The following is a 20,938-nucleotide window of genomic DNA, read 5'->3' on the forward strand; positions in this document are numbered from 1 at the left end:
TTGGTCAGCCAGTGTGAAAACCCATCCTGGTTCGATGCTACCAGCAAATCAAAACATTCAATGTCAAATGGAGCCTTCTAAAATCCACGCCCACATGCACCACACGCAATGGATACTGGGGAAATTAGTTCTACTGATTTGTATTTAAACGGACAGAAGCTGGACAGCAAACTACAATCTGCACATCCTGGTTTGAGGAGACGTTCATGGACTTCAGTTTGACAGCAAGACGAAGAACCAGAGGATAAACTATTTCACCCGATTATACTGAACAATTTAGGGCAAAAGGACACTATCATTATGGTAGGAATATATATGAACTTAAAAAAAAAAATCGGTATACTATAGCTAATTTTGGTAACTGTCTGGAATAGGATAACGATGCTCACGTCTTTTCTTGCTAAGCTTATAATTGGTAAATTAATTCACGTGACCTAGCTAGCTGATATTCGCTCTAGTTTACGGAGTTCAGCGGTCTCAGAGACCATGGAGCTAACTACGTTGGTAACATGGTTTTCCTCAACCGAAACAAATGCAACGTTATATGGTTTAGTGTTAGCTAGCTACGCTGCTGCTAGCTAATGTAGCAGTCTGACATGTTTGAGCTAAGCTTGTTTACGGTTAGTTAGAGTTTTTGGACGGTTGGTGGAGAATGAGCCGTCACCTGAGCTTGATCATTAACGCCCCTAAAATAATCCGGACCATGTGGAAAGCCGTGTTTCCTCTTAAATTAGAAACCACACCTATTCTGCTGTGTATATCGTCTTTTCAGGGAGACAGCAATTGCAATGGGACGCACAGCAACAAAAAAGCGTTGCTGTCAGATCCTCAACTGTTTGAAGTCCAGTTTGATGAGTTGGTGACCGAGCTTTCAGAGAGGGACTTCGCCGACCCTGCGCTGGCTGATGCTCTGGCCAGGTTGAGAGAGGTATTTTACAGAGTTGCTTCTGGCAAGTGTTGAACTGCTGTTGCATGTGGTTCATTATCTGCAACTTGTTCTTGTAGGTTTTGGTGTACAATTCCCCTGGAGGCAAGCGGAACCGGGGCCTGTCTGTGATTGGAACCCTGAGGGAGCTTCTGCCACCTTCGCAGCTCACACAGGACACAGTGCAGCGGGCTCTGTTGGTTGGCTGGTGCATTGAATTGGTAATGAAGAATGTTGTGACATACTAAAAGATAATGCTGCGTTCCAAACACCGTTTAGCCCGTAAGTTACGGCTTCAAGTCCCCAGTCGGTAGCGTTCCAGGAAAAGTCACCACAGAGCGTTAGCTAGAGGCTACCTAAGGTTGACGTTAGCTACCGCTAGCTGATGCTTAGTCGGCAACATATTTTGTGCTTCATTTTATAAATATAGCCTGTAGTAGTACACAATCGTATGTGTATTGTTTTGATTACAATGTGTTTAATTACTTCACGTTGCCTATTTACTATTTCTCACGGCGTCTGTACCATAGACCGTATATTATTGATATATACGGTCTATGGTCTGTACAGCATCAAGAGGGGTCGCCATTGTTATTTGTGTTTGTGTGTGACGTCAAAACTAACTGGGAGTACAACTAATGCTGCGTTCCTGACACAGTTTTTAGCCCGTAAGTTACGACTTCAAGTCACGACTCACGACTTGGAAGCGTTCCAGGCAAAGTCACTATAAACCCTTCTAGCAAGCGTTAGCTGATTCTAGTGACATAGGCATCATTTAATAAACATAACATGTAGAAGTACATAATCGTATGTGTATTGTTTTGATTTCAACGTGTGGAACTACTTAACGTTGCCTAATAGGGCGTCTGTACTGCATAAACAGGGGTCGCCATTGTTGTTTGTGTGTGTGACGTCAAAGTGTAATTGGGTGTACAACGATCTGGTATGAGTTCACGACTAGTAAGTTACGGGTTGCCTGGAACGCACCATAAGTCAGGCCATATTCCAATTTTTTTCCCCTCAAACCATCCCATGAAAAGACCAAAAGTAGCATTGCCTGTGTAGCCTTTCATTATTTGGGAACTGTGGTTTGTTTTAAATCAATTCCACATCAACTATCCTGATGCTGTAAACTTAATACTTACTTAGTACTAGTGCAACGATTTTTTTATTTTTCCCACCATTTGCTCCTTTAGCTTTTTAAGGAAGTTACATTTTTACCATTAGTGGAAGCCTATATATTTTACTTAGTGTAGAAATACTTTACTGTTAAAACTTTTACTCTAAATAATACCATCCATAATAATACTTGGGCTGTCAATTAATTGCATGCTTGTTCATAGTTAACTCGCCATTAATCACACTTTTTTTTTTAGCTGTTCTAAATGTACTTTAAAATTGATATTTTTCAAGTTTTTAATACCCTAATCAACATGGGAGCAGACACTAAAGGTATGAAGTAAATGTAGTGGAGGACATACTGCAAATATATTTGTAGGAAGCTTAAGTTGGCATGTGCTTCCCAATGTGTTGCTAAAACTTCAGTTCACAAGCACAGACTTAGACTAACTATAGTAATGACACTTTGCAGGGGCGTTACTTTCTCTCATCATCAAGTGTTACGACTGTGTCTATGTTGCTTGCAGCTTCAGGCGTTTTTCCTGGTGGCAGATGATATCATGGATGGATCTGTGACCCGGAGAGGACAGCCCTGCTGGTACAAAAAGGTTATATAAACTTCATATAATCCAGATAAAGAGAGTGTGTGTGTGTGTAATCATTTATTTCCACTGTTAATGGCACACTCAGTGAACCCTGTTTGTTTGTTTTTAAGGATGGCATTGGTCTGGATGCGATCAATGATTCATTTCTCTTAGAAGGGTCAATCTACAGACTGCTTCGCAGACATTGCAGGGATCAGCCTTACTACGTTCGCCTGCTGGAGCTATTTACTGAGGTACAATGCGTCCTGTTTTAATTATACACACACACACGCACGTGCACGCACACACACACACACACACACACACACACACACACACACACACACACACACACACACACACACACACACACACACACACTAATACAGGATTCCTAGTACATCTCTGTTTGTTTCAGGTAACTTTCCAGACCGAGCTTGGCCAAGCTCTGGACCTTATGACGGCTCCACCTGGTCAGGTTGACCTCAACAGATTCACCATTGAGAGGTTGGAAAGATAAATCTGAAAAGTACATTTAAAAGGAGTGATGTTTTAATACCAAAGCAAATGGGTGTAATAATTTCTCTTCTCGTCTTTCAGATATAAAGCTATTGTGAAATACAAGACGGCCTTTTACTCTTTTTATCTCCCAGTGGCAGCTGCAATGTACATTGTGAGTGTGTTTATATTGTACACACATGACAGAAGGAAAGTAAAAGTAATATCAAACTCTTTCTTATAACTAGTTTACCTTGCTTTTGTAGGCAGGAATTGAGAGTGAAGTGGAACACAATAATGCCAAACACATCTTACTGGAGATGGGAGAGTTCTTTCAAATACAGGTAATTACATTTACACATCCCCCTGCTTTCATTTCCCATAATAAATAATATACTGCACACTACACAGAGTTAATAACCACCCAATGTCTATCATTTGCAGGATGACTACTTAGACTGTTATGGAGACCCTGCTGTGACAGGAAAGATTGGTACAGACATCCAGGATAACAAATGCAGCTGGCTGGTGGTGACGGCCCTGGAAACCATGACCCCTGAACAGCGAGCAGAGCTGGAGGTGGGACAGCCCTTTCAGTTTGATCATTTACAAATATGTACTAATATAATTTGGCTGCAAACTATGTATGCAGGGATTTTGTTGCTCAAATACAGATTACATTTAAAAATGTATTTAGTATAATGGACTTTAAATGTACTTACATTTACTTTACTGGGGTTTTTGTCACAGAAACAGCAGAGAAAGACCATGAATATTTAAACAGTGGTTAGTGCATGTAACAGATTGAGTAGAAAGCATGCTACAATTGTATCTCAGTGCTGTATATTTGAATTTGAGCAATGACCCGCTGACAGATTCTTTAATTTGAAGTGATCTTTTCAAAAAAATAGTATTACATTTTTATATACCACCATAAGTAACTGTGCTAATTGTACAAGGTAGTAAGTAAGTGTAAAAAATGTGGTTTTAACAGAAAGAAATACAGAAATGTATCACTTTTTATTGATGTATATTTTTTTCTACAGTCTAAAACATCACTCAACAATAAAGAAACCAAAAATGCTTTGCAGCAATAAAGTATAATATTTGTCAGAACAGTGAAACTATGTGTTTTGGGTATTATCCTTTGACTCCTCCATGTGGTGGCCTCTGATTCTACTTTTTTAGACTTCCTACTGAAACTGCTCGCTATTACATTAGCATAACATCATCTTAATCTTCTCCTCAGGGATGTTACGGGCGCCAGGATGATACCTGTGTAAAAAAGGTCAAAGCACTGTACAACACCCTGCAAATGCCAGAACTGTACCACAAATATGAGGAAGAGAGCTACAAGCGGCTACAGAAACTAATCGCTTGTCACGCTCAAAACCTTCCTCACTCAGTCTTCCTCAACTTCGCCGACAAAATCTATAAGCGGATCAAGTGAGAGGTAAAAGGGGCTTGTATCATGATGCACAGATCAACTCCTTTTTATTTCTCCACTGCCAGCAGCATGATCTGAACAGCACACAGAAATCCGTTTCTTAACTTGGTTTGTGGATGTTTGGTTGTGAATGTCATCAAACAGCCGGCCACTTTTGCTCCATAATACCTATTTATTGAAACCAGTACATAATGTAGAGTGTCTTCAGTTGTTTCCTCCCGGAAGAATCCCATGGGTAAAAGGACACTGAAATGAATCGCACATTGTCTAGTTTTCATATTAGTCTGCCCTGAGGAGTGCACGGCAGGATGAAGATACAGATAAAACTGATAGTCGCAGCAGTTATAATTTTGTAAGAATATATGTATTAAAAGTAAAGTATAAAGTCTGTATTGGCCTGAATGTTATTGCTTTTAATAAATAATGTATAAACAGCCTTTTTTTCCCCCCACCATTTTATCCATGTTTGTGTGTTTGCTGTAGAGCAGAAACAATTTGTTGATATACTGTGTGTGTCATTTCTCAAGCAAAAAATACAAAATGTCAGTTTCTGGCTTTTCAAATGGGAGGGCTTGATGCTTTTTTTGTCACATTTGGTAGTAAATTGAATAATTGGGCTCTGTGTAAACATAATGGCCTTTTTTAAAATTTTGTGACATGATTATATGGGATTCAACTATGTACAAGTTAAATTAATAAATGTATCAAGAATGTAGTTGGCAGATCAGTGTATAATAGTAATCATGGCTAGAGGCAGTAGTTGGCGGTTGAATGTTAATATCCTTGAAGACAGACTAATAAATGCATAAATTAATTTAATTACGATGATTTAAGGAGTTAAAGGAAATTAGGCTCTTACTCAAAACTAATTCCTTGAAGAAGGTGAAGCTGAAAATGACTCACTGATGATAAGGCAAGTAAGGGGTGTGGTTTGGTTTGTTGGATGCTCGCGAGAAGACAGATGCTGAGGCTGTCACGGTCGAAGAGAGATTCACATTCACTCGGACTGGGATGTGAGAGAGCCCGACGAGATGGAGACCTTCATCCATCTTTACCTGAATTTGACCGTGAGTCGAGTTCTAATGTATTATGTTTCTAAATGTGTAGCCTATATATTTTTTTTAGTTTTATTTTTTCAAATTAACCTGTGGAGACTAGTCGGGTAAAACCACCTATTCCCACACGCAGCCTGCGTAGATCAAGAGACAAGCAATTCCGCTATTAACAGTGATTTTTATTGTAGCTTGTAGGTCAAATGAATTCTTTATTATCGGTTAACATAACACTTTAACAGGAATCTCAATATTATTTGTAATATTTGAGTTATAATGGGGACGGATGGGCCTGTATTTCAGGGCGATGCGGTTGGAGGTACCCCACCCCCCCTCCTCCTCCCTGTCTCCATCAGCTCTGTGGGATCAATATATGCAGGGGTAAATACTATGCACAGGACGGTTTAAATTACATCTGAGGATGTGCTGGTTTTTTTTTTGTTTTATTTGTTAACTTTGTTAGCTTTAATGGCCATTACGACGAAGGCCCACTGTAAGCAAGCACTTCAGTGATTTATATTCCTCAAAGATGTGAGGGGCACTGTGGAGGAATAAATGAGCAATAGCCTTCCGAAGATTGGCTTTAAAAAGACAGACTCAGTGTTGTTCAGAACTGCTGCCTGATTATTTTATGCTCCAGTTAAATGTGCTGTCATAGCTCTGGGTGCAGTGTATTTTTTAACGTTTTGTTTCTGTTGATCTAGATCTTACTGCCTTTTGTCATCTTGTAAGGATGGACTGGGACAGATGGAGTCAGCTTGACTAATGTAAACTCATGAATATCAGTGTTCAGGGAAGCTGAACATGGATGATAAAGATGATGAGTGACAGTTATTAGGCTATAAATTATCTGGCAATTATGGGGATCAGTTCATGTGATATGTGCGTGAGTGTGTGTGTTAGAATTTGAATAGGAGAATAGCATCTGAAAACCAAGAAACCAAGGTTAGACACACACCTTGCAGAAAACCATCTGTTATGTACATTTTCAAGCCTTTGTTTAACTGAACAAATCTCAAGGCATCTTAATGTTTCCAAAAAAACTGTGTTGCTCAACAAATAATGCAACATTATTTAAGGGCTGCAACTAGCAATCTGCCAAGCAGGGGCGTAGCACAACACTCTGGGCCCCTCCCTGCATCCACACCTATTCATTCTAGCATCTTTTTGGGCCCTCCTCACATGAAGGCCCTGATACTCTGTCCCCTTTTTCCCTCCAGCCCGACGCCCCTGCTGCCAAGTATTTTTTTGATTAATCAATTAACGATTTTGTCAACAATGTCAGAAAAAAAGTTTTAAATTATGATCTCAGTTTCAAGTCAAAGTGATGTCTTCAAATGTCTTGTTTTGTCCGACCATCAGTCCAAAACCAAAAGATATTCAGCTTACTATCATAAAAGACTGCGAAAACAAGCAAATATTCACATTTGAGAAGCTGAAACTATTGAATATTTGACTTAAATTTAATTTGTTGTCTACGTAGTTGCTTAATCATTTAGTCAATTTATAAATTGACTAATTGTTGTGGTAAAGTGGTGATGCTTGAAAATGTGCCTTTTTTACAGCACAATGTGTGTTTTCACTCACTGCTGTTTCCTCCCAGGACTTAGACTGTGATAATTATAAAACAGAAAGCCCAAAAGCAATTGAGTTATATAGAATAGTTCAGATGATAACTTCAAAGAAACATGAAAACATGTGGAGGGAAAACGGTCTTTGCAGAGCAAAATTTCTGCCCGTGCTCGTTATTCACTGTCTTTCCTTTGATGTTACAGGATCTTGGGAGTCAAGCCAAGATGTGACCGTCACGGCGTGTCATAGTTTGGATTTGTCCTGCTTTTACAACACTTGTTTCTATAGCAACAGAAATATCAGAATATCCTAAAAAGTCCCATTTCAACAATGCAGTCCTCTAGCTGCTCCTCTCAGCCTCCAAAGCCCCGGCGCTTTGACGTCAGCAGACGGACCAATACCGTAGCTGGACCAAAGTCTCATGGCCCTGGTTTCCAAAGGGAAGATAAAAACATGAACACGATCACCAGGTCCTCCTCCCTACGCCAGGCTACTAAAGGCCCTCCTGCACCCACAAGGACCAGGGTGGGAGTGCAGCCTCGAGCACCAGTAAGCCAGTCCAGGTTTAGCTCACAGAAACAGGGTTCCACCATCTCCAAATCAGCTAAGCCCAAACCCAAGAGTGCTCGTGCATCGGCGGCAACCAAAATTGCACCAGCAGCAGCTCCACCCCCGCTTCCCTCTGTTCTTCCTCTTGACCCGAACTGCAACGAGCCGAGCCTCCCGTGTCTGTGCTGCGATGGCCGCTCCCCGCAGGACAACAACAGTATGTTCAACCATAACCACAACAACAACAACACCATCTCTATCAGACAGCAACTGCAGCTACCTCCTCCTCCGGCCCCTTTGCCCCAGAGGCAGGATGGGAAGGGGGCCAAGGAGCAGCCTCAGCCTCCCTCCCAAGCACAGGGCCAGCTGGAGGCCTCTGCCCACCCTGCTGCCTGTCTGGAAAATGAAGGCAAGAATGCAGACGCAAGCACTGATCTGGACAACAAGAAAAATTTAAAAGTAGAGGAAGAAGACGATGAGGAAGAGAGCAGTGGGGATATCGATATTGATGATGATGAAGATGAGGCTGACAATGATGACGACGACGATGATGATGATGACACCCTGGTCCCCTCGTGCTGTGACTGTCCCTCCTCCCTCTTGGAGTTGTCGCTCTCCTCCTCTACCTCTTCGTCCTCCACTTCCATTAGCTCCTGCTCTGATCTGGAGTCTGACTGTGCAGATCAATCTGCCTCCATCTGCTCTTCCCACGACCAAGATCATTTTTCCGTCACTCTGTCCCCCAAAGAGTGCTCACTCCCACAAGCCCCTGAATGCAAGCCTACTGCCCGTTCACCCCCATCCCTTCCTCTTAACTGCAATCCCTTTGTCTTGACATCACATTCCCCAATCCCCCCTTGCTCCCCAGATGAGGGCTACCCCTCTGCCCTGGACTCCCCTTCTCCTGACTACTTAGGAGTCAAAGGTGATTCTGAGGTCACCAAACTAGGTTTGCTTGACTTTCTAGAATCAGTAGGGGAGTTTGGAAAAATGGAGCGCTTCAGCCAGGTGATCCAAGTGGCTCGTTGGGATTTGGAGGGGGAACAACACTGGGATGTTCTGAGGGATCGGCTAGATCACCTAGATCACTTGGAGAAGGTAAACAGGGAAGTAAAACTGTCCTACATTGCAAGACTCCACGAGAAGGGATTTGATCTTGGAGATCTGGAAGAGCAGGATCTCTCAGATTTCATGGATGAAATGGGCAACATTGACATTCCCTGGAAGTTGTATAAAAGTGGCAGAGGAGCCATGGGAGACTCTCAGGAGTTTTCCGATGCAGGGGTTGACCTCACTGCTCCATCAGACTGTGAGGATCCTCTGGCTCCTGATTCCCTAACCTCTTCTCCTGTCGAACCGCCACCTAGACCCCCAAAACCTCCAGCCCGTCATGCCAGCGTGAGCTCTGACCTCCACACCTACATCAATATCAGCAGGGAGACCACCTCCATGGCTGTCTCCACGTCTCCTACATTGTCTACTTTCTCCCCTAATTCCTCATCCCCCACTTTCACCACTTTTAGGTGTGAGAAACCTCTACTTCCATCGCCACCCTCCATTCCTCCTCTCCCCACCTCTAAACCGGTCCCTTACCTCACCCTTTATACCACTCCTTCTCCACCTCCATCTATTCCACCCCAACTCCTCCCATCCCTCCCCCTCGGAAGCGTCACCTTGCCAGGAAGGAGGCACAGCGGCTCGCTGCTCTTCAATCCGAACAGGAAAAGACCCCCCTTTCCCTTCCTCCTCCTACCACACGCCCCCCACCTCTGCCTCCTCCGCCAGTTATCTCAATCTCCTTGTCATCTCCCCCTGCCATACCACCTGCACTGCCTCCTCCCCCCTCCTTCCATGCACTGGATGTAGAGATTAGGAAACTATTGATGCTTGCTGGATTGACCCAAGCTGAGCTCCTCAAGCTCAGCCCAGAACTTGGTGATTGTGTTGGAGGGTTAGAGGATGAGGGAGATGAAAATTATGTTATCTCGTCCAAGTCTGGGGAGCTACATGAGTTCAGGCTAAAAGAGACCGCCGGGGAGAAGGAATGTGACTCAGAGTTGACAACCATAGAAGGATGGAGCAGCAGGAGCAAGTTGGATGGAGATCGAAGAGCAGATATAGCTGAAGAATGCAAAAAGAACGCACAAAGAACAACCTCGTTCACTGAGATGGCAAGAAGAAAGAAAAGGAACAGCGGTCTGACCTCTGACCCTTACTACACCACTGGTTGTAGCGATACACATGAAACTAAAGCAAAGAATATGAGCTTTGAGTCTTTCCGGTATCCTGCCGTGGTACCAGATTCACCTCCCCCTCCTCCTCCTCCTCGCCCTTTACCCCCAATCCCCCCATCTGTGCCACCTCACAAAGTCAGCACTCTCCTGGCTAACTCTGCACAGCCTGAGCGATTTGATTGGCTCATAGCATTCACACCTGAATGTGAAGCCCTACCACAGCTGCCACCCCTGGCAATGAGACGATCTCACGTGGAAACTCAAAAGAAGGTCAGTTTGTCAGGGTCATCTCCGGGGTCAGCTCCAAAGGTCACAACTTTTAAAGAGATGCGTTACCGCAACAAGAGCACCTTCCCCACAACAAAGGTGATCACTGATCCAGACCCTGACCCAACAGTTATTACTCCAGATGCAGATATACTGTACAACCTGAGGTGGAGAAGGGAAATGGCAGGCGGCGACGGCAACCAATGGGAGTACACCTCCCAGGCTCAGGCCTTCTTCATGCAGCCGCCACCAGCCCTCACCTCAATGGCAGCTCTAAAGGAAATGCTCCAGAGAGCTGACGAGGAGGGTAGACAGCCGGAGCTGTGCCCATCTCAGAAGATTGGCTGCTCTCTCAGCGACAGCAGCCTATGGACCATGGGCAGAGAGTGGGAGGGTGAAGAAGTTAAGAGAGAGGAAAAGGAAGGGAAAGAAGAAGAGAAGGTGGAGGTGGAGGAGAGAGGACGAGCCGATGGAGAAAGGACTTTCGAATCAAGGACCACAGGTGAGTATACATTGTCATGATGCTGCTTATGATAATAACAGATGCTGCTGAACACATCAAAGTAACCCAGCGTAATTAGGCCGACACGAAAAATCTGGGATGGGCAAATGATGGAGAGAAGGAGATACTCAGTGTTGCACAAATGACATAATTTGACAAGACAATAGAAAACGAAACAGAAAACCAAGGGTTGACTCATTTGTGGAAATGATATATGGAATGAGAGTGAAGAGATGGACGGTAAGCATTAGTCACAGAAAGCTATGATGCGTGATATGATGGATAAATGATGACAAGGGATAGAGCAAGGGTGATTGCAGACTGGGGGAAGCGAGGAAGACAGTGGAAGCTGCAGAGGGAGCACAAGCACCAGTATGAGATGGAGGGATAAAGACAGTGAGGGGATTGAAGGTAATGTGAGGAGAAAGAGGAGGTTGGAAACTTTCCAGCCAGTCTTTCCTGCACTAGTTATCAAAATGTGATGTCATCACTGCCTTATTCAATTATTCATCCACTCTTTAGACCATGCGGGGCATAATGGAGTGTCCATTGAGCTTTCTCTTTCTTTCTCTTCCTACTTTCTACCTTTAACTTCACTTTTCTTTTTTTCTGTGTGACCTAAAATATTTTTCTGCTTCTCTTTCTCTGTCTCTTTACTGGTTTTAAATCCAATCTTGGGATGTTTATATGTTTTTCTCTTGCTGTCTCTTGCTATCTTCGCTCTTTATCCTTGCTCCCTAGAGTGGCACAGATCAAGTTACTTAGCTCATATAGTGCTGCAGTAGGCTACATAGGCACTAAGGATTAGTCAGTAGGGTGTTTAACTTTAATTTCAATAGTAAAACTTGTTCTCTAAATGTATAATTACTATGGCATTATTTAATAATTTTAATAATTTGCTTTCTTAATATGAAATTAACTAAATTACTAATGAGTTGTATGCTGCATGAGTTTCCCAAAAAACATTGCAACAAGCCAGAAATAGGTGTGTACACCTTTAAGAGCCCAAGAGGTGGATCTTAGTACATGGACCAATTGCTGAGAGCTTGTGTCAGAAAAATAGGAAGTATCATGTGTTAGTTCAAAACCAGCTCAAGTCTAACAAAGGTATGGTTGCTTTTCAGCTCATTGTGTAGCCCATAGATTTGCAGTCTTCCACAGGTGATTGAGTGTAATGAAAATTGTTGTTGCCACAATCTCTAAATCTTCACAGAGACAGATTTGGTGATTGAGCAGTAACGGACAGATCTCTGCTGTCTGACTGACTCAGCATTACACTGTATGCTTAACTGCTGGAGAGGGGAGGGGAAGGGTGGTGGTGGAAAGAAGCTTGAGAGAGGTACAAAACAAAAGGAAGAAGGAGAGAGACTGTGATCCAGAGGTGATGAAGGCAGGCACTGCAGTAAAGTTCAAAACACTGCTGTATTATACTTAATATTCATGACTCTCAATGTAAGTGTAAAATGAAACTGAAACCAGATGCCGTAAAGAAAACCCACATTGAAATATGACGAAGCTTTGTGATTCATGGTGGCATTTTAATTCTGGCGTCGTTGGTGAATGAGCGGGTGATTGATAGATTGATTATTTCTTCTGTGCAGCTGTAAGACTGCTCAAAAGTTATTCTTTTATGGCCACTGTATCATTTAACCTCCTAAATGAAAGACTTTTCTCATTGCTCTTAATTCAACTCCATTGACTTTCATACACTGTCAACGTGTAACTGTCAATCAACTGTTTAATTTGTTTAAATACTACATGATGTTACATGATGACAATTTCTGCTGGAATACACTCATGAATGCATTTTTCTCTCAACAGACACTAACATTTTCTGCAACTCTCTCTCCTTCCCATTTTTCTGCCACATTTTTTTTACTTTAATCTTCCTTGTTTTTCTCACCTATACATCCCATTCTGTTGTTTCCATTGTTTGTCCATGAATCCGCTTTGCTCCCTCATATTTGCTTTGCTTGTGTGCCTGCCCTTGCCATCCTGACTCCTGCATCTTACAATTTTTGGCCTTTTTACCCTTTCCAATAAGCAGTTTCCTCCCCCCCACTGTCCCTTGCCCAGTCCTCCCAACCCTACTTCCTCCACACTGCCCTCCCTGCCTATCACCCGGGCTACTGTAACTCCCTGCCCTTTGCAGATCCCAGACCCAACAGCCATGTAGGCAGGGAGGCCACAGATAAACACTGTAACACAGAGTGGGCCCCTGCTGCAAGCTCAGCTTGTATCCACAGAGATGATTCAAGCACTAATATAAGCTCTGGCTATAACAAGGAATCCCTGGATGATTTTGGTGTAGACCCTCCTCGTGATTATGGGAATATCTTTAAAACACACAAGGACTTTGCGTCTGACTCTATTTGTAATTTTGACTCTCTATATTACAGTGACTCAGACACGCACACAAAGTCAGACACACCTGTTTGTGGCACCACAGTGGCTCCAGTTTGTACCACCCCTTATAAGAACATTGATGTCATGATGACGTATTCAAACAGTGTCAGTGCTATGGATTCGCTGTATTCAGAAAAGCGCACCCACTCGCACACAGACAACAACAGCAACAAAAGAGCGTCCAAAGAGCTTCCTCCTCTCCCCACATATTACCTGTACCACCCTAAAAACTGCCCTATGCACAGGGGTGCCCCTCCTCGCCTCTCCCCTATTGGAGCCCTCTCCCCTCCCCAGCGCTCTGGAGTGCCCCCTCCAGGCACAGCAGGTTTTGGCCTCAGTTCCCCGCTTTTCCCCCGCTCTCACACCTTGCCTGCCCTCGCTGCTCCCCTCTACTATCCAAACCTCTACCCTCCTATACCGCCCAGGGCACCCCCCTTACCCCCAAAACTCTACCAGGCTCCACTGCAGTCAAGCGTGGCGAGTAAGATTTCTCTCTCTTCTCTCTTCCTACATCTTACACTCTCTCTTTTTGTCTGACATCTTGCTTGCACGTCTGTCTGTCTGTCTTTCTTTCTTACTGTCTGTTTCTGTCTTTGTTCTCTGCCCTGGATATAGTGGCCCTCACACTTTTGTCACTTTTTTGACCAGGCGGGATTTGCAGATTTGGAAGAACTGTGTAACTGTAGCTGTTTAATGTATCAGCTGGCTGCTCCCTGCAGGTTATCTGATACATCTTATCTACACTGTCCTTTCAAATGTGCAAAGGGGCTTCAGAGTGGTGACAGCTGTTCCTGTCAGAGGGTGTCTCGAGTCACTCTAATCACTCTCTTTCTCTTTGTCTTCCGCTGTCTGCCTGTCTGTCTTTGTGTCGGTGTTGTCTGGGTGATCTACATGTTTTTGTGTTTGCACGGTGTGTTGAAATGGACACATGCATTTCATGCAAGGTACATTCAAGTAGCTTGTCGATGATGTAAAATGTAAATTATTTATTTTTAGTTAACCCTTTTAATATTTTGTCTGTGTGTACATTTAGTGTCATAATATGAATGTCTGTATTCATATAACTGGTTTATATAAATCCTTTTATATGAACATCACAATGTACACAACACCTGCCCTTTGCACATGTGTGGAATTGTAGCTGACCTGACTGATGTGGTAGCTTATACAACAGCCCGAACTGCAGTTTCTCCAATGTATGCTTATATGAAGTATGTATGAGTGTGTTTGAGTGTGAGTCAAGATAATGCATGGGATCTTGTTTATTCCTGATGCAGACAGACAGTTGTCTTCACAGATCCAGTTGAAAGCTCAGCGCAGTAAACCAATGTTTACAGGATGTCCTCACAAGTCATACCATCTGCTTCTATTTGCCTAGTCCAATGCTTTTCATTTCCGACTAATACCACTAATATTTTAGTTTGAAAGTCTGTCTGTGGTGATTCATTTAGCTTCTGTTGAATTTGTATTTTCTTATACAAATTATAGTAAGTAATTGCTCTTTTGCTGTCGCTGTCAGCTGTTCGCAGTGTCTCTTTCGCTGGCTCTGTACAGAGGACCGAGATATCCTGGATGGGCGAAGATGTGAAGCATCCAATGAGGGGTCTGGGCCTGTCCTCTCTGTGCCTACAGGAAAAAAAAGGTGTGCGTCCAACCTGTGTGTGTTTACCTGTTTACCAGCTGTATACATTTTCTGCTGATGTCCATGTATAGCTCTTGGAGTTGAACTGTAGACCCTTGTTCTTCCCTCCAGCTCTGGTCAGTGCGGTCAGTGTGGCAGTGGAAGCCATCTTGGCCCAGTTCAGCTCTTCTCGGACTGTAGTTCAGAAGGTCAGTCAATGCAGAATTTTACATCACCAGTGTGATTTTGAATAACACAAGTTGTTTATCTTTGAAAATGCTTTCCCTCCCTTCCTTCTTGTTCTGACTCTACATATTTTGTTCCGTCTCTCCTCAGTGTCTCTCAGTTAACAAGGTACTAGAATATCTTTGGATAACCCAATCTTGTAGTCTTAAAAACTTATTTGTAAACTAACTCTAACCCCCCAAATCATGTCTCATCCCATTATATTGACACTCATCGTCTCCTGTTTCTCTCTAACCGCGATTTATGTGTCCCGTTTTCCTTTCCTCCTCTCTTGATTCATTCTTTCTGTTTTATTCTCCTGTCTTTCCCTATTACTGCACATCTTCTTCCTCACCCTTCCTCTCCCGTCCTCAGGCCTTATCAGGAGACAGCACTATAAATCCATCTCTGGGCCGTCTGGTGCTGCAGTGTCTCTGCCCTGCCCTGCACAGCTTGCTGACCGATGGCTTGAAACCTCACCAGAGTGACCTGATTGCAGGCAGGAGGCCAAATTCCGCCTGGGGTCTGGTTCAGGCCTCAACCAGGCCAGGTAATACATCAAGAATTGGAGGAAATTAGCAGTTATAGATTTTGATATTAAGGATTTCATATTTGTTGTTTTTTCCCTAGTTGATAATGATAAGCCCTGGACTTTGTCTGCCTCTTATCTTTCCACACACATTAGTCAACTTGTGTTGATTTTAGTGTCTAAAATGCTGAATTAAGTGAACAACAGGATGCAGATATCGATTGGCCGATGAGTGCCAAGTTTCACTGCAATTTTTCACTCATCTCTGTAAGTTTCTCTGTTGATTTCCCTCGCTCTCCCTTCCTCCCCCTATCTTTGTTCTCCTCTTCCTCTCAACCCACTTTTCAAGGTCCTAAAACTCAAGCATTGTTCAACTTACAAGTTCGTGTTGGAGAGCTGCCTCAGCTCAGGCAGAGCAAACACAGATTCAATGCATTCCTCCTTGGCCTACTGAAGTAAGTACTGGCTGCTAATCCTCTCTGGTATCCACTGGGGGCATGAAAAGTGCTCAAATCAGTAGTTAAATATTATAATTTATTCTTTAATTTCCCTGCCCATGTCCTCTTTGTATCCTCAATTGTCCTCTTCTCTGTTTTTTTCTTCTTCTAGTACCAAGCTTCTTGATGTCTGGCTATCTCACCTTCAGTCTTGCAGTGGTAAGTTTCCATCATTACACCCATGTCGTTGTGGTCATGCACGTGCCTAACAGTGATCTCTCTTCCTCTAAGATGTGCTGGAGACATATTACCACCCCACCTCCTACATGCGTCTTTCGCTAAGCGCCTGCCAGCCTCTGTTTGAGGAGCTGCTCCTCGTGTTGCAGCCTCTCAGCCTGCTGACCTTCAACCTTGACCTGCTCTTCCAGCACCACCATTTAGAGCCGGACAGTCCTAGTCCAGTAATCCCCAGCCCACCTTGTCAGGATGCTGGATTCCAGTTTTCAACAGAGGATTCCCAATCCAAAACCACAGACTCCAGATATATTGAAAGCCTCTCAGAAGTAGACTTTGGAAGCCCAGAACATCGGGCAACCAAAATATCCTCACCATTGAGTCACCCAAAGAATGGAGGGCCAGGGGAGTCAACACATAGCGGTACTGCACCCATAAAGGCTTCGGTCACTATCGGGCAGACAAGTCCTCAGCTGTTGTGGGTGCAGGAGAAGGAAATTGGAGACTTAACTCTTCCTAATGTTGAGGAGGACAGCCTTGCAGTGCAGGCTGGACAGGTACTGATTTTATTGTGGCTGCTCAGTGTTTGGATTCAAATGTGTTTTGTGTGATCATGCAGGGCTGACATTTGTTTGAATCACAGGTGATCCAACAGGGATGGGGTGCTGTGATGCGTTGGGGAGGCAGACTGAGCCAGAACCTGTCTGAGCTGAGCCTGAAAAAGGAGGAGATGAAGACAGATCTGCCGGACCTCCGGGCCCAAGTAGGGAGTGACTTCACTCCGGTCAGCAGTGGTGCTCAGGTTCCCTGGGGTCTGGGGCTGCGGCTCTTTGGGGCCTCTAAAAGCCTCAACAGCCCACCAGGTCACACACCCCTAACCAGGTTAGACTATGAATTGAACACCTAACCTATATATTAAGCAGGAGAGAAAGTAATGAACAAGTGAGTTCAACCACTGTAGTGACTTTAAGAAACTCTAAAGTCACTGTTGCACTTAAAATAGTTTTCTGCATGAATGGTAACTTTCTGTGTTTCCTCTCTGCCCTCCTGCCCCTCTCTCTCTCTCTCTCTCTCTCTCTCCTCTCTCTCTCTCTCTCTCTCTCTCTCTCTCTCTCTCTCTGTCTACCCACTCCTCTCGTTCTCCTTGTGTCCATCTCTGCAGACGTCCCTCTCAGTGGCTGGCTCCTGGGGTCACTGCACTGACCCGAATGGTGAGCAGCAACTCCACCCCGATTATAAGGAGGGCCCCGGAGCCCCAGAAAGAAAGTGAGCCAGAAACAGAGAAAGAGATTGACACACTGGAGATGAAGGACAAACCCAGACCACTCAGGTACAACAGTACAGTGACAGTGATGGTTATAGAGGGTAGATTTATGCGTTGTGTTGGCATGAGATTGATAGCTAAATCTGTGATTCGTTATCTAACCCTTTTTCTTGTTATACGATTTAAAAATTACCTCATCCTTTGATATGTCCATAGATTGGGGGATTTACCTCACCAATTAATTCATAGATTTGGGAGATCACATCCTCCGTGTCTGTATTGATAAAACTAATTTACACCGTAATTTAAATACATTTAGAGGAAAATCACATTTTGGCCCAGGCATTTAGAAAATATTGCAATACTTTCGTGTGAAAATGTCAAACTATAGAGACCATAATTTAATGGCTAGGGTGTGGCATAAAAAAACTTACCCAACCACCTTGCCGTCCTCAGGGCAAGTTGTGACGCATTATTCCTTTTTAAAGTGACTTTACTTCACCAGTGAGTGCAGCAGACACTAGAAATACCCTGGCTATTTTTTTTGCCTTTTGAAAGAATATAATTGATGACTCACAAGCAATCCTGCAATGTGACTCATTCAGGATCGTATGTTGAGGATGACGTTATTGTTTGTGGTTGGTTGGTGTACGTATATGTAGACCATTTTGGCTGAGAAGATTTTTCTGCTGTCTGTCTTCAGGTCAATACGAACGCTGTGTGACCACTCTGGAACCGGTTCAGAGCTCAGCTTCTGCAAAGGGGAGGAACTGGTGGTGTTAGGAGGAGTCGATCAGGACTGGATTCGCTGTCGTCAGGGAGACAAGGAGGGCCTGGTACCTATTGGCTACACCTCCCTCATCATGTGACTTTTGCACCATAACTGCTGCACTCAATCAATATAAACTAAATAAAATAAAAAATATATATATTTTAGGTGAGTGTTGAGAGGTTATGGTGTGGCTGCACTACTCTGAAAGGGATATTTCACGCTTGCTTGGTTCGAGTTTGAGTTGAGCGCATAACACCATCTGTTCTGCTTTACGTTCATCAGGAGCAGTCCTGATGAACGCCTTCTCCCTTTATGAACATGTGGGCGTTTTTTTCCCCATCCAGTTTGGTAGCATTAAACTAATGGATGTTAGCAGCAGGAATGCAGCAGATGGTGTGAAATGATGACTCAAGTCAAATTTAGAACATTTCATACTGGAAGACCTTATATCTTGTAGTGAAGTATCCCTTTAAAGTGCCCTTTTCTCATTTTCTGCCATCCTTATCAGCCACTGATCTGAAAATGATCACAGGGGAAATTCTGTGCAAACAGCTACTTGTAGATTTCAAGAGCTTTCAGATCAGCGGTTGTATGTCTTGAGGGGGTGACAGTCGACAGCCTGGTAGTAGCCACATTGATTCCTCTAGCCATCAGCCGTAGAGAGTCGCGGCACACAGGTTGTCGAGTGGAGAAAGCATGTGAGAGTAGTGCGCCGTAGCTCCTGTTGCATACTGCGTAGTAATGTAGTGAATTGTAGCTGTGTAGATCTGTGTTCTATTGACCTTTCATCTCTATTGGTCTCTCGCCTCTGCCTGGTTCATGTGTGTTTGACATGTTTCTGCTAGTATAATTGACTGTATAAATATACATAAAAAATATATATATATATAGGTATATATATTGAGATTGATATTACCAAGATAGGTAGAAAGATAGAACAAGAGAAAGCAGATAGTAAAACACATGCAGCTACATTGGGGAAGTGGATGATTCAAAATTCTTTACTTCTGCAACCTTTCACACACATTTAAGTAGTTGTCATCCATGCAACAAAAAAGATGTGTTTTTTAAAGTATGGAATCCAGTATCTTCCCTCCTGTGTGCTTCATGTATTGCTTTTGTCTTGACAACATATTCGTAGAAATATTAGATTTAGCCTCCTACCTTAAACTCTGTATGCATTGTAATGTGCCATGAGTGCTTTGAATGAATGCCAGAAAATATCTAACTGTCCATATCCCACACAGTTATAGAAGATAATACCGGACAACAGCAATCTGTAGTTTATCTCTCAACTCGTCGAAAACCTCACAGGGCAACATGTGTCAGAGTAAACACCTCACAAAACTATCCTCAGCTCTTATTCAACACTATCTGACCTTAAACTTAATGCAGTGAGAAAACCCCAGATGTATGTAATTCATAAAGCTACTGTAAAGTCGGTGGGTTTGGTGGCTGGTCTTCACCTTATACCTCAGTTTATGTATTTATCCTTACCCTTCCCGCCATGTTTGCTCATCATAAAAGTGATATTAATGATAGTGGTAGTAGAAGTGGTAGTGGTGGAAGTGATATGTTGATTCTAGTGTTTAAAACCCATTGCTTTGTGTTGTATAGTTATTAGTTATTCTCTAGATTCTGTATTGGTGACTATGCATATGGTTAAATGTACAACTAAAAGCCTTTTTGTTTGTTTTAAAGTCATGGTTTTGCTTTGATGTTGACACAAAGTCTACAACAAAATCTTGAATAGTTAACATAAAACAGATTTTAACTGGTCAGGAAAGGCCGACTCTAAAGGACCTTCATTTAATTCAGCAGGAATGTTTTATTGCTATTATCAATCAGGGAAAGCTCAGTTCTGACACTATGGCAAATGTCCAGTAGCATTAAGTTGAACCAATGGTCATAACTTCTAACTTACGATCACAATAAAATGCCATAAAATGGATAATACCTGTAAGTGTTTACAAGAAATATAAAGATAAAACATCCGACACTTTGTTTAGTTGTGATATTCTGGTCTAAATGCATTTGTTCAAAAGCTGTTTATTTAATTTATTGGATGTGTACTACTTATTTATCTTGAGGTTTCTGAAAGGAATAGCTTTATCTGACCCATCAAGTGTGTGTGTGTGTGTGTGTGTGTGTGGTGTGTGTGTGTGTGTGTGTGTGTGTGTGTGTGTGTGTGTGTGTGGTGTGGTGTGTGTGTGGTGTGTGTGTGTGTGTGTGTGTGTGTGTGTGTGTGTGTGTGTGTGTGTGTGTGTGTTGTGTGTGTACATGGCAGCGTATGCGTCAGTGGAAGCAGAGATGAGTGTGAGCACATCGGTGTGTCTGCACATCCTGCACTTTCACTTGTATGTGTGTGTGTGTACCAATGAGATCTGTACCTCCCTCTCCTCTTTCTCTCTCCGGTGTCATGTAGCCTGTAGACATCCCTGTGTCCTACTATTGAATATAGTTCAGTGCCCCTCTAGTGTCAGTCACTGCCCTCCTCCTGCATGTGCTTGTTTGTAAATACACCAAATAAAATGATTAGTATAAACCAAACATGGGCAGCTGTTTGATTCATAATTTAGAACTTGAATTCATGTTAAAAGCCTTATTAATCATGTTAAGCCTCATAAATAAATGTAGGTGATACAAAGTGAAAACAAAGTGCATGTCCTGCATATGTTGCTATCTGAAATGCGACAGGAAA

At 43.1% G+C, this 20,938-nt stretch overlaps 3 protein-coding genes across 8 annotated transcripts; all 3 read left to right on the plus strand.

Moving 5' to 3' along the window:
* The first annotated feature begins 38 nt into the window (after positions 1-38).
* On the plus strand, positions 39-12,066 carry fdps (farnesyl diphosphate synthase (farnesyl pyrophosphate synthetase, dimethylallyltranstransferase, geranyltranstransferase)). Of its 3 annotated transcripts, none has more exons than XM_032518922.1 (10): positions 39-303; positions 773-928; positions 1,006-1,146; positions 2,572-2,652; positions 2,760-2,882; positions 3,047-3,135; positions 3,229-3,301; positions 3,393-3,470; positions 3,571-3,705; positions 4,376-4,962. In XM_032518922.1, exons 1-10 carry the CDS (start codon positions 301-303, stop codon positions 4,574-4,576), a joined length of 1,080 nt encoding a protein of 359 aa, XP_032374813.1. In that variant the 5' UTR covers positions 39-300; the 3' UTR covers positions 4,577-4,962. The 3 variants fall into 3 exon arrangements, with proteins under 3 accessions (XP_032374813.1, XP_032374812.1, XP_032374811.1); XM_032518921.1 differs by lacking the exon at positions 39-303 and adding an exon at positions 12,055-12,066 and having other exon boundaries at positions 449-928; positions 4,376-4,579; XM_032518920.1 differs by lacking the exon at positions 39-303 and having other exon boundaries at positions 449-928; positions 4,376-4,964.
* LOC116691356 (histone-lysine N-methyltransferase SETD1B-like) lies at positions 5,518-9,651 on the plus strand. The gene is made up of 2 exons (XM_032518919.1): positions 5,518-5,640; positions 7,401-9,651. The coding sequence occupies exon 2, from the start codon at positions 7,528-7,530 to the stop codon at positions 9,610-9,612; it is 2,085 nt and encodes a 694-aa protein (XP_032374810.1). The 5' UTR covers positions 5,518-5,640; positions 7,401-7,527; the 3' UTR covers positions 9,613-9,651.
* On the plus strand, positions 9,573-20,787 carry rusc1 (RUN and SH3 domain containing 1). 4 transcript variants are annotated; one of them, XM_032518914.1, is made up of 11 exons: positions 9,573-10,749; positions 12,797-13,636; positions 14,675-14,797; positions 14,909-14,985; positions 15,377-15,551; positions 15,880-15,985; positions 16,140-16,186; positions 16,259-16,758; positions 16,845-17,083; positions 17,364-17,531; positions 18,169-20,787. In XM_032518914.1, the coding sequence occupies exons 1-11, from the start codon at positions 9,630-9,632 to the stop codon at positions 18,332-18,334; spliced, it is 3,561 nt and encodes a 1,186-aa protein (XP_032374805.1). In that variant the 5' UTR covers positions 9,573-9,629; the 3' UTR covers positions 18,335-20,787. The 4 variants fall into 4 exon arrangements, with proteins under 4 accessions (XP_032374805.1, XP_032374806.1, XP_032374808.1 ...); XM_032518915.1 differs by having other exon boundaries at positions 14,675-14,758; XM_032518917.1 differs by lacking the exon at positions 12,797-13,636.
* The last annotated feature ends 151 nt before the right edge of the window (positions 20,788-20,938 follow it).

This window comes from Etheostoma spectabile, chromosome 6 (assembly GCF_008692095.1).
Source record: "Etheostoma spectabile isolate EspeVRDwgs_2016 chromosome 6, UIUC_Espe_1.0, whole genome shotgun sequence".
Classification (NCBI taxonomy): domain Eukaryota; kingdom Metazoa; phylum Chordata; class Actinopteri; order Perciformes; family Percidae; genus Etheostoma; species Etheostoma spectabile.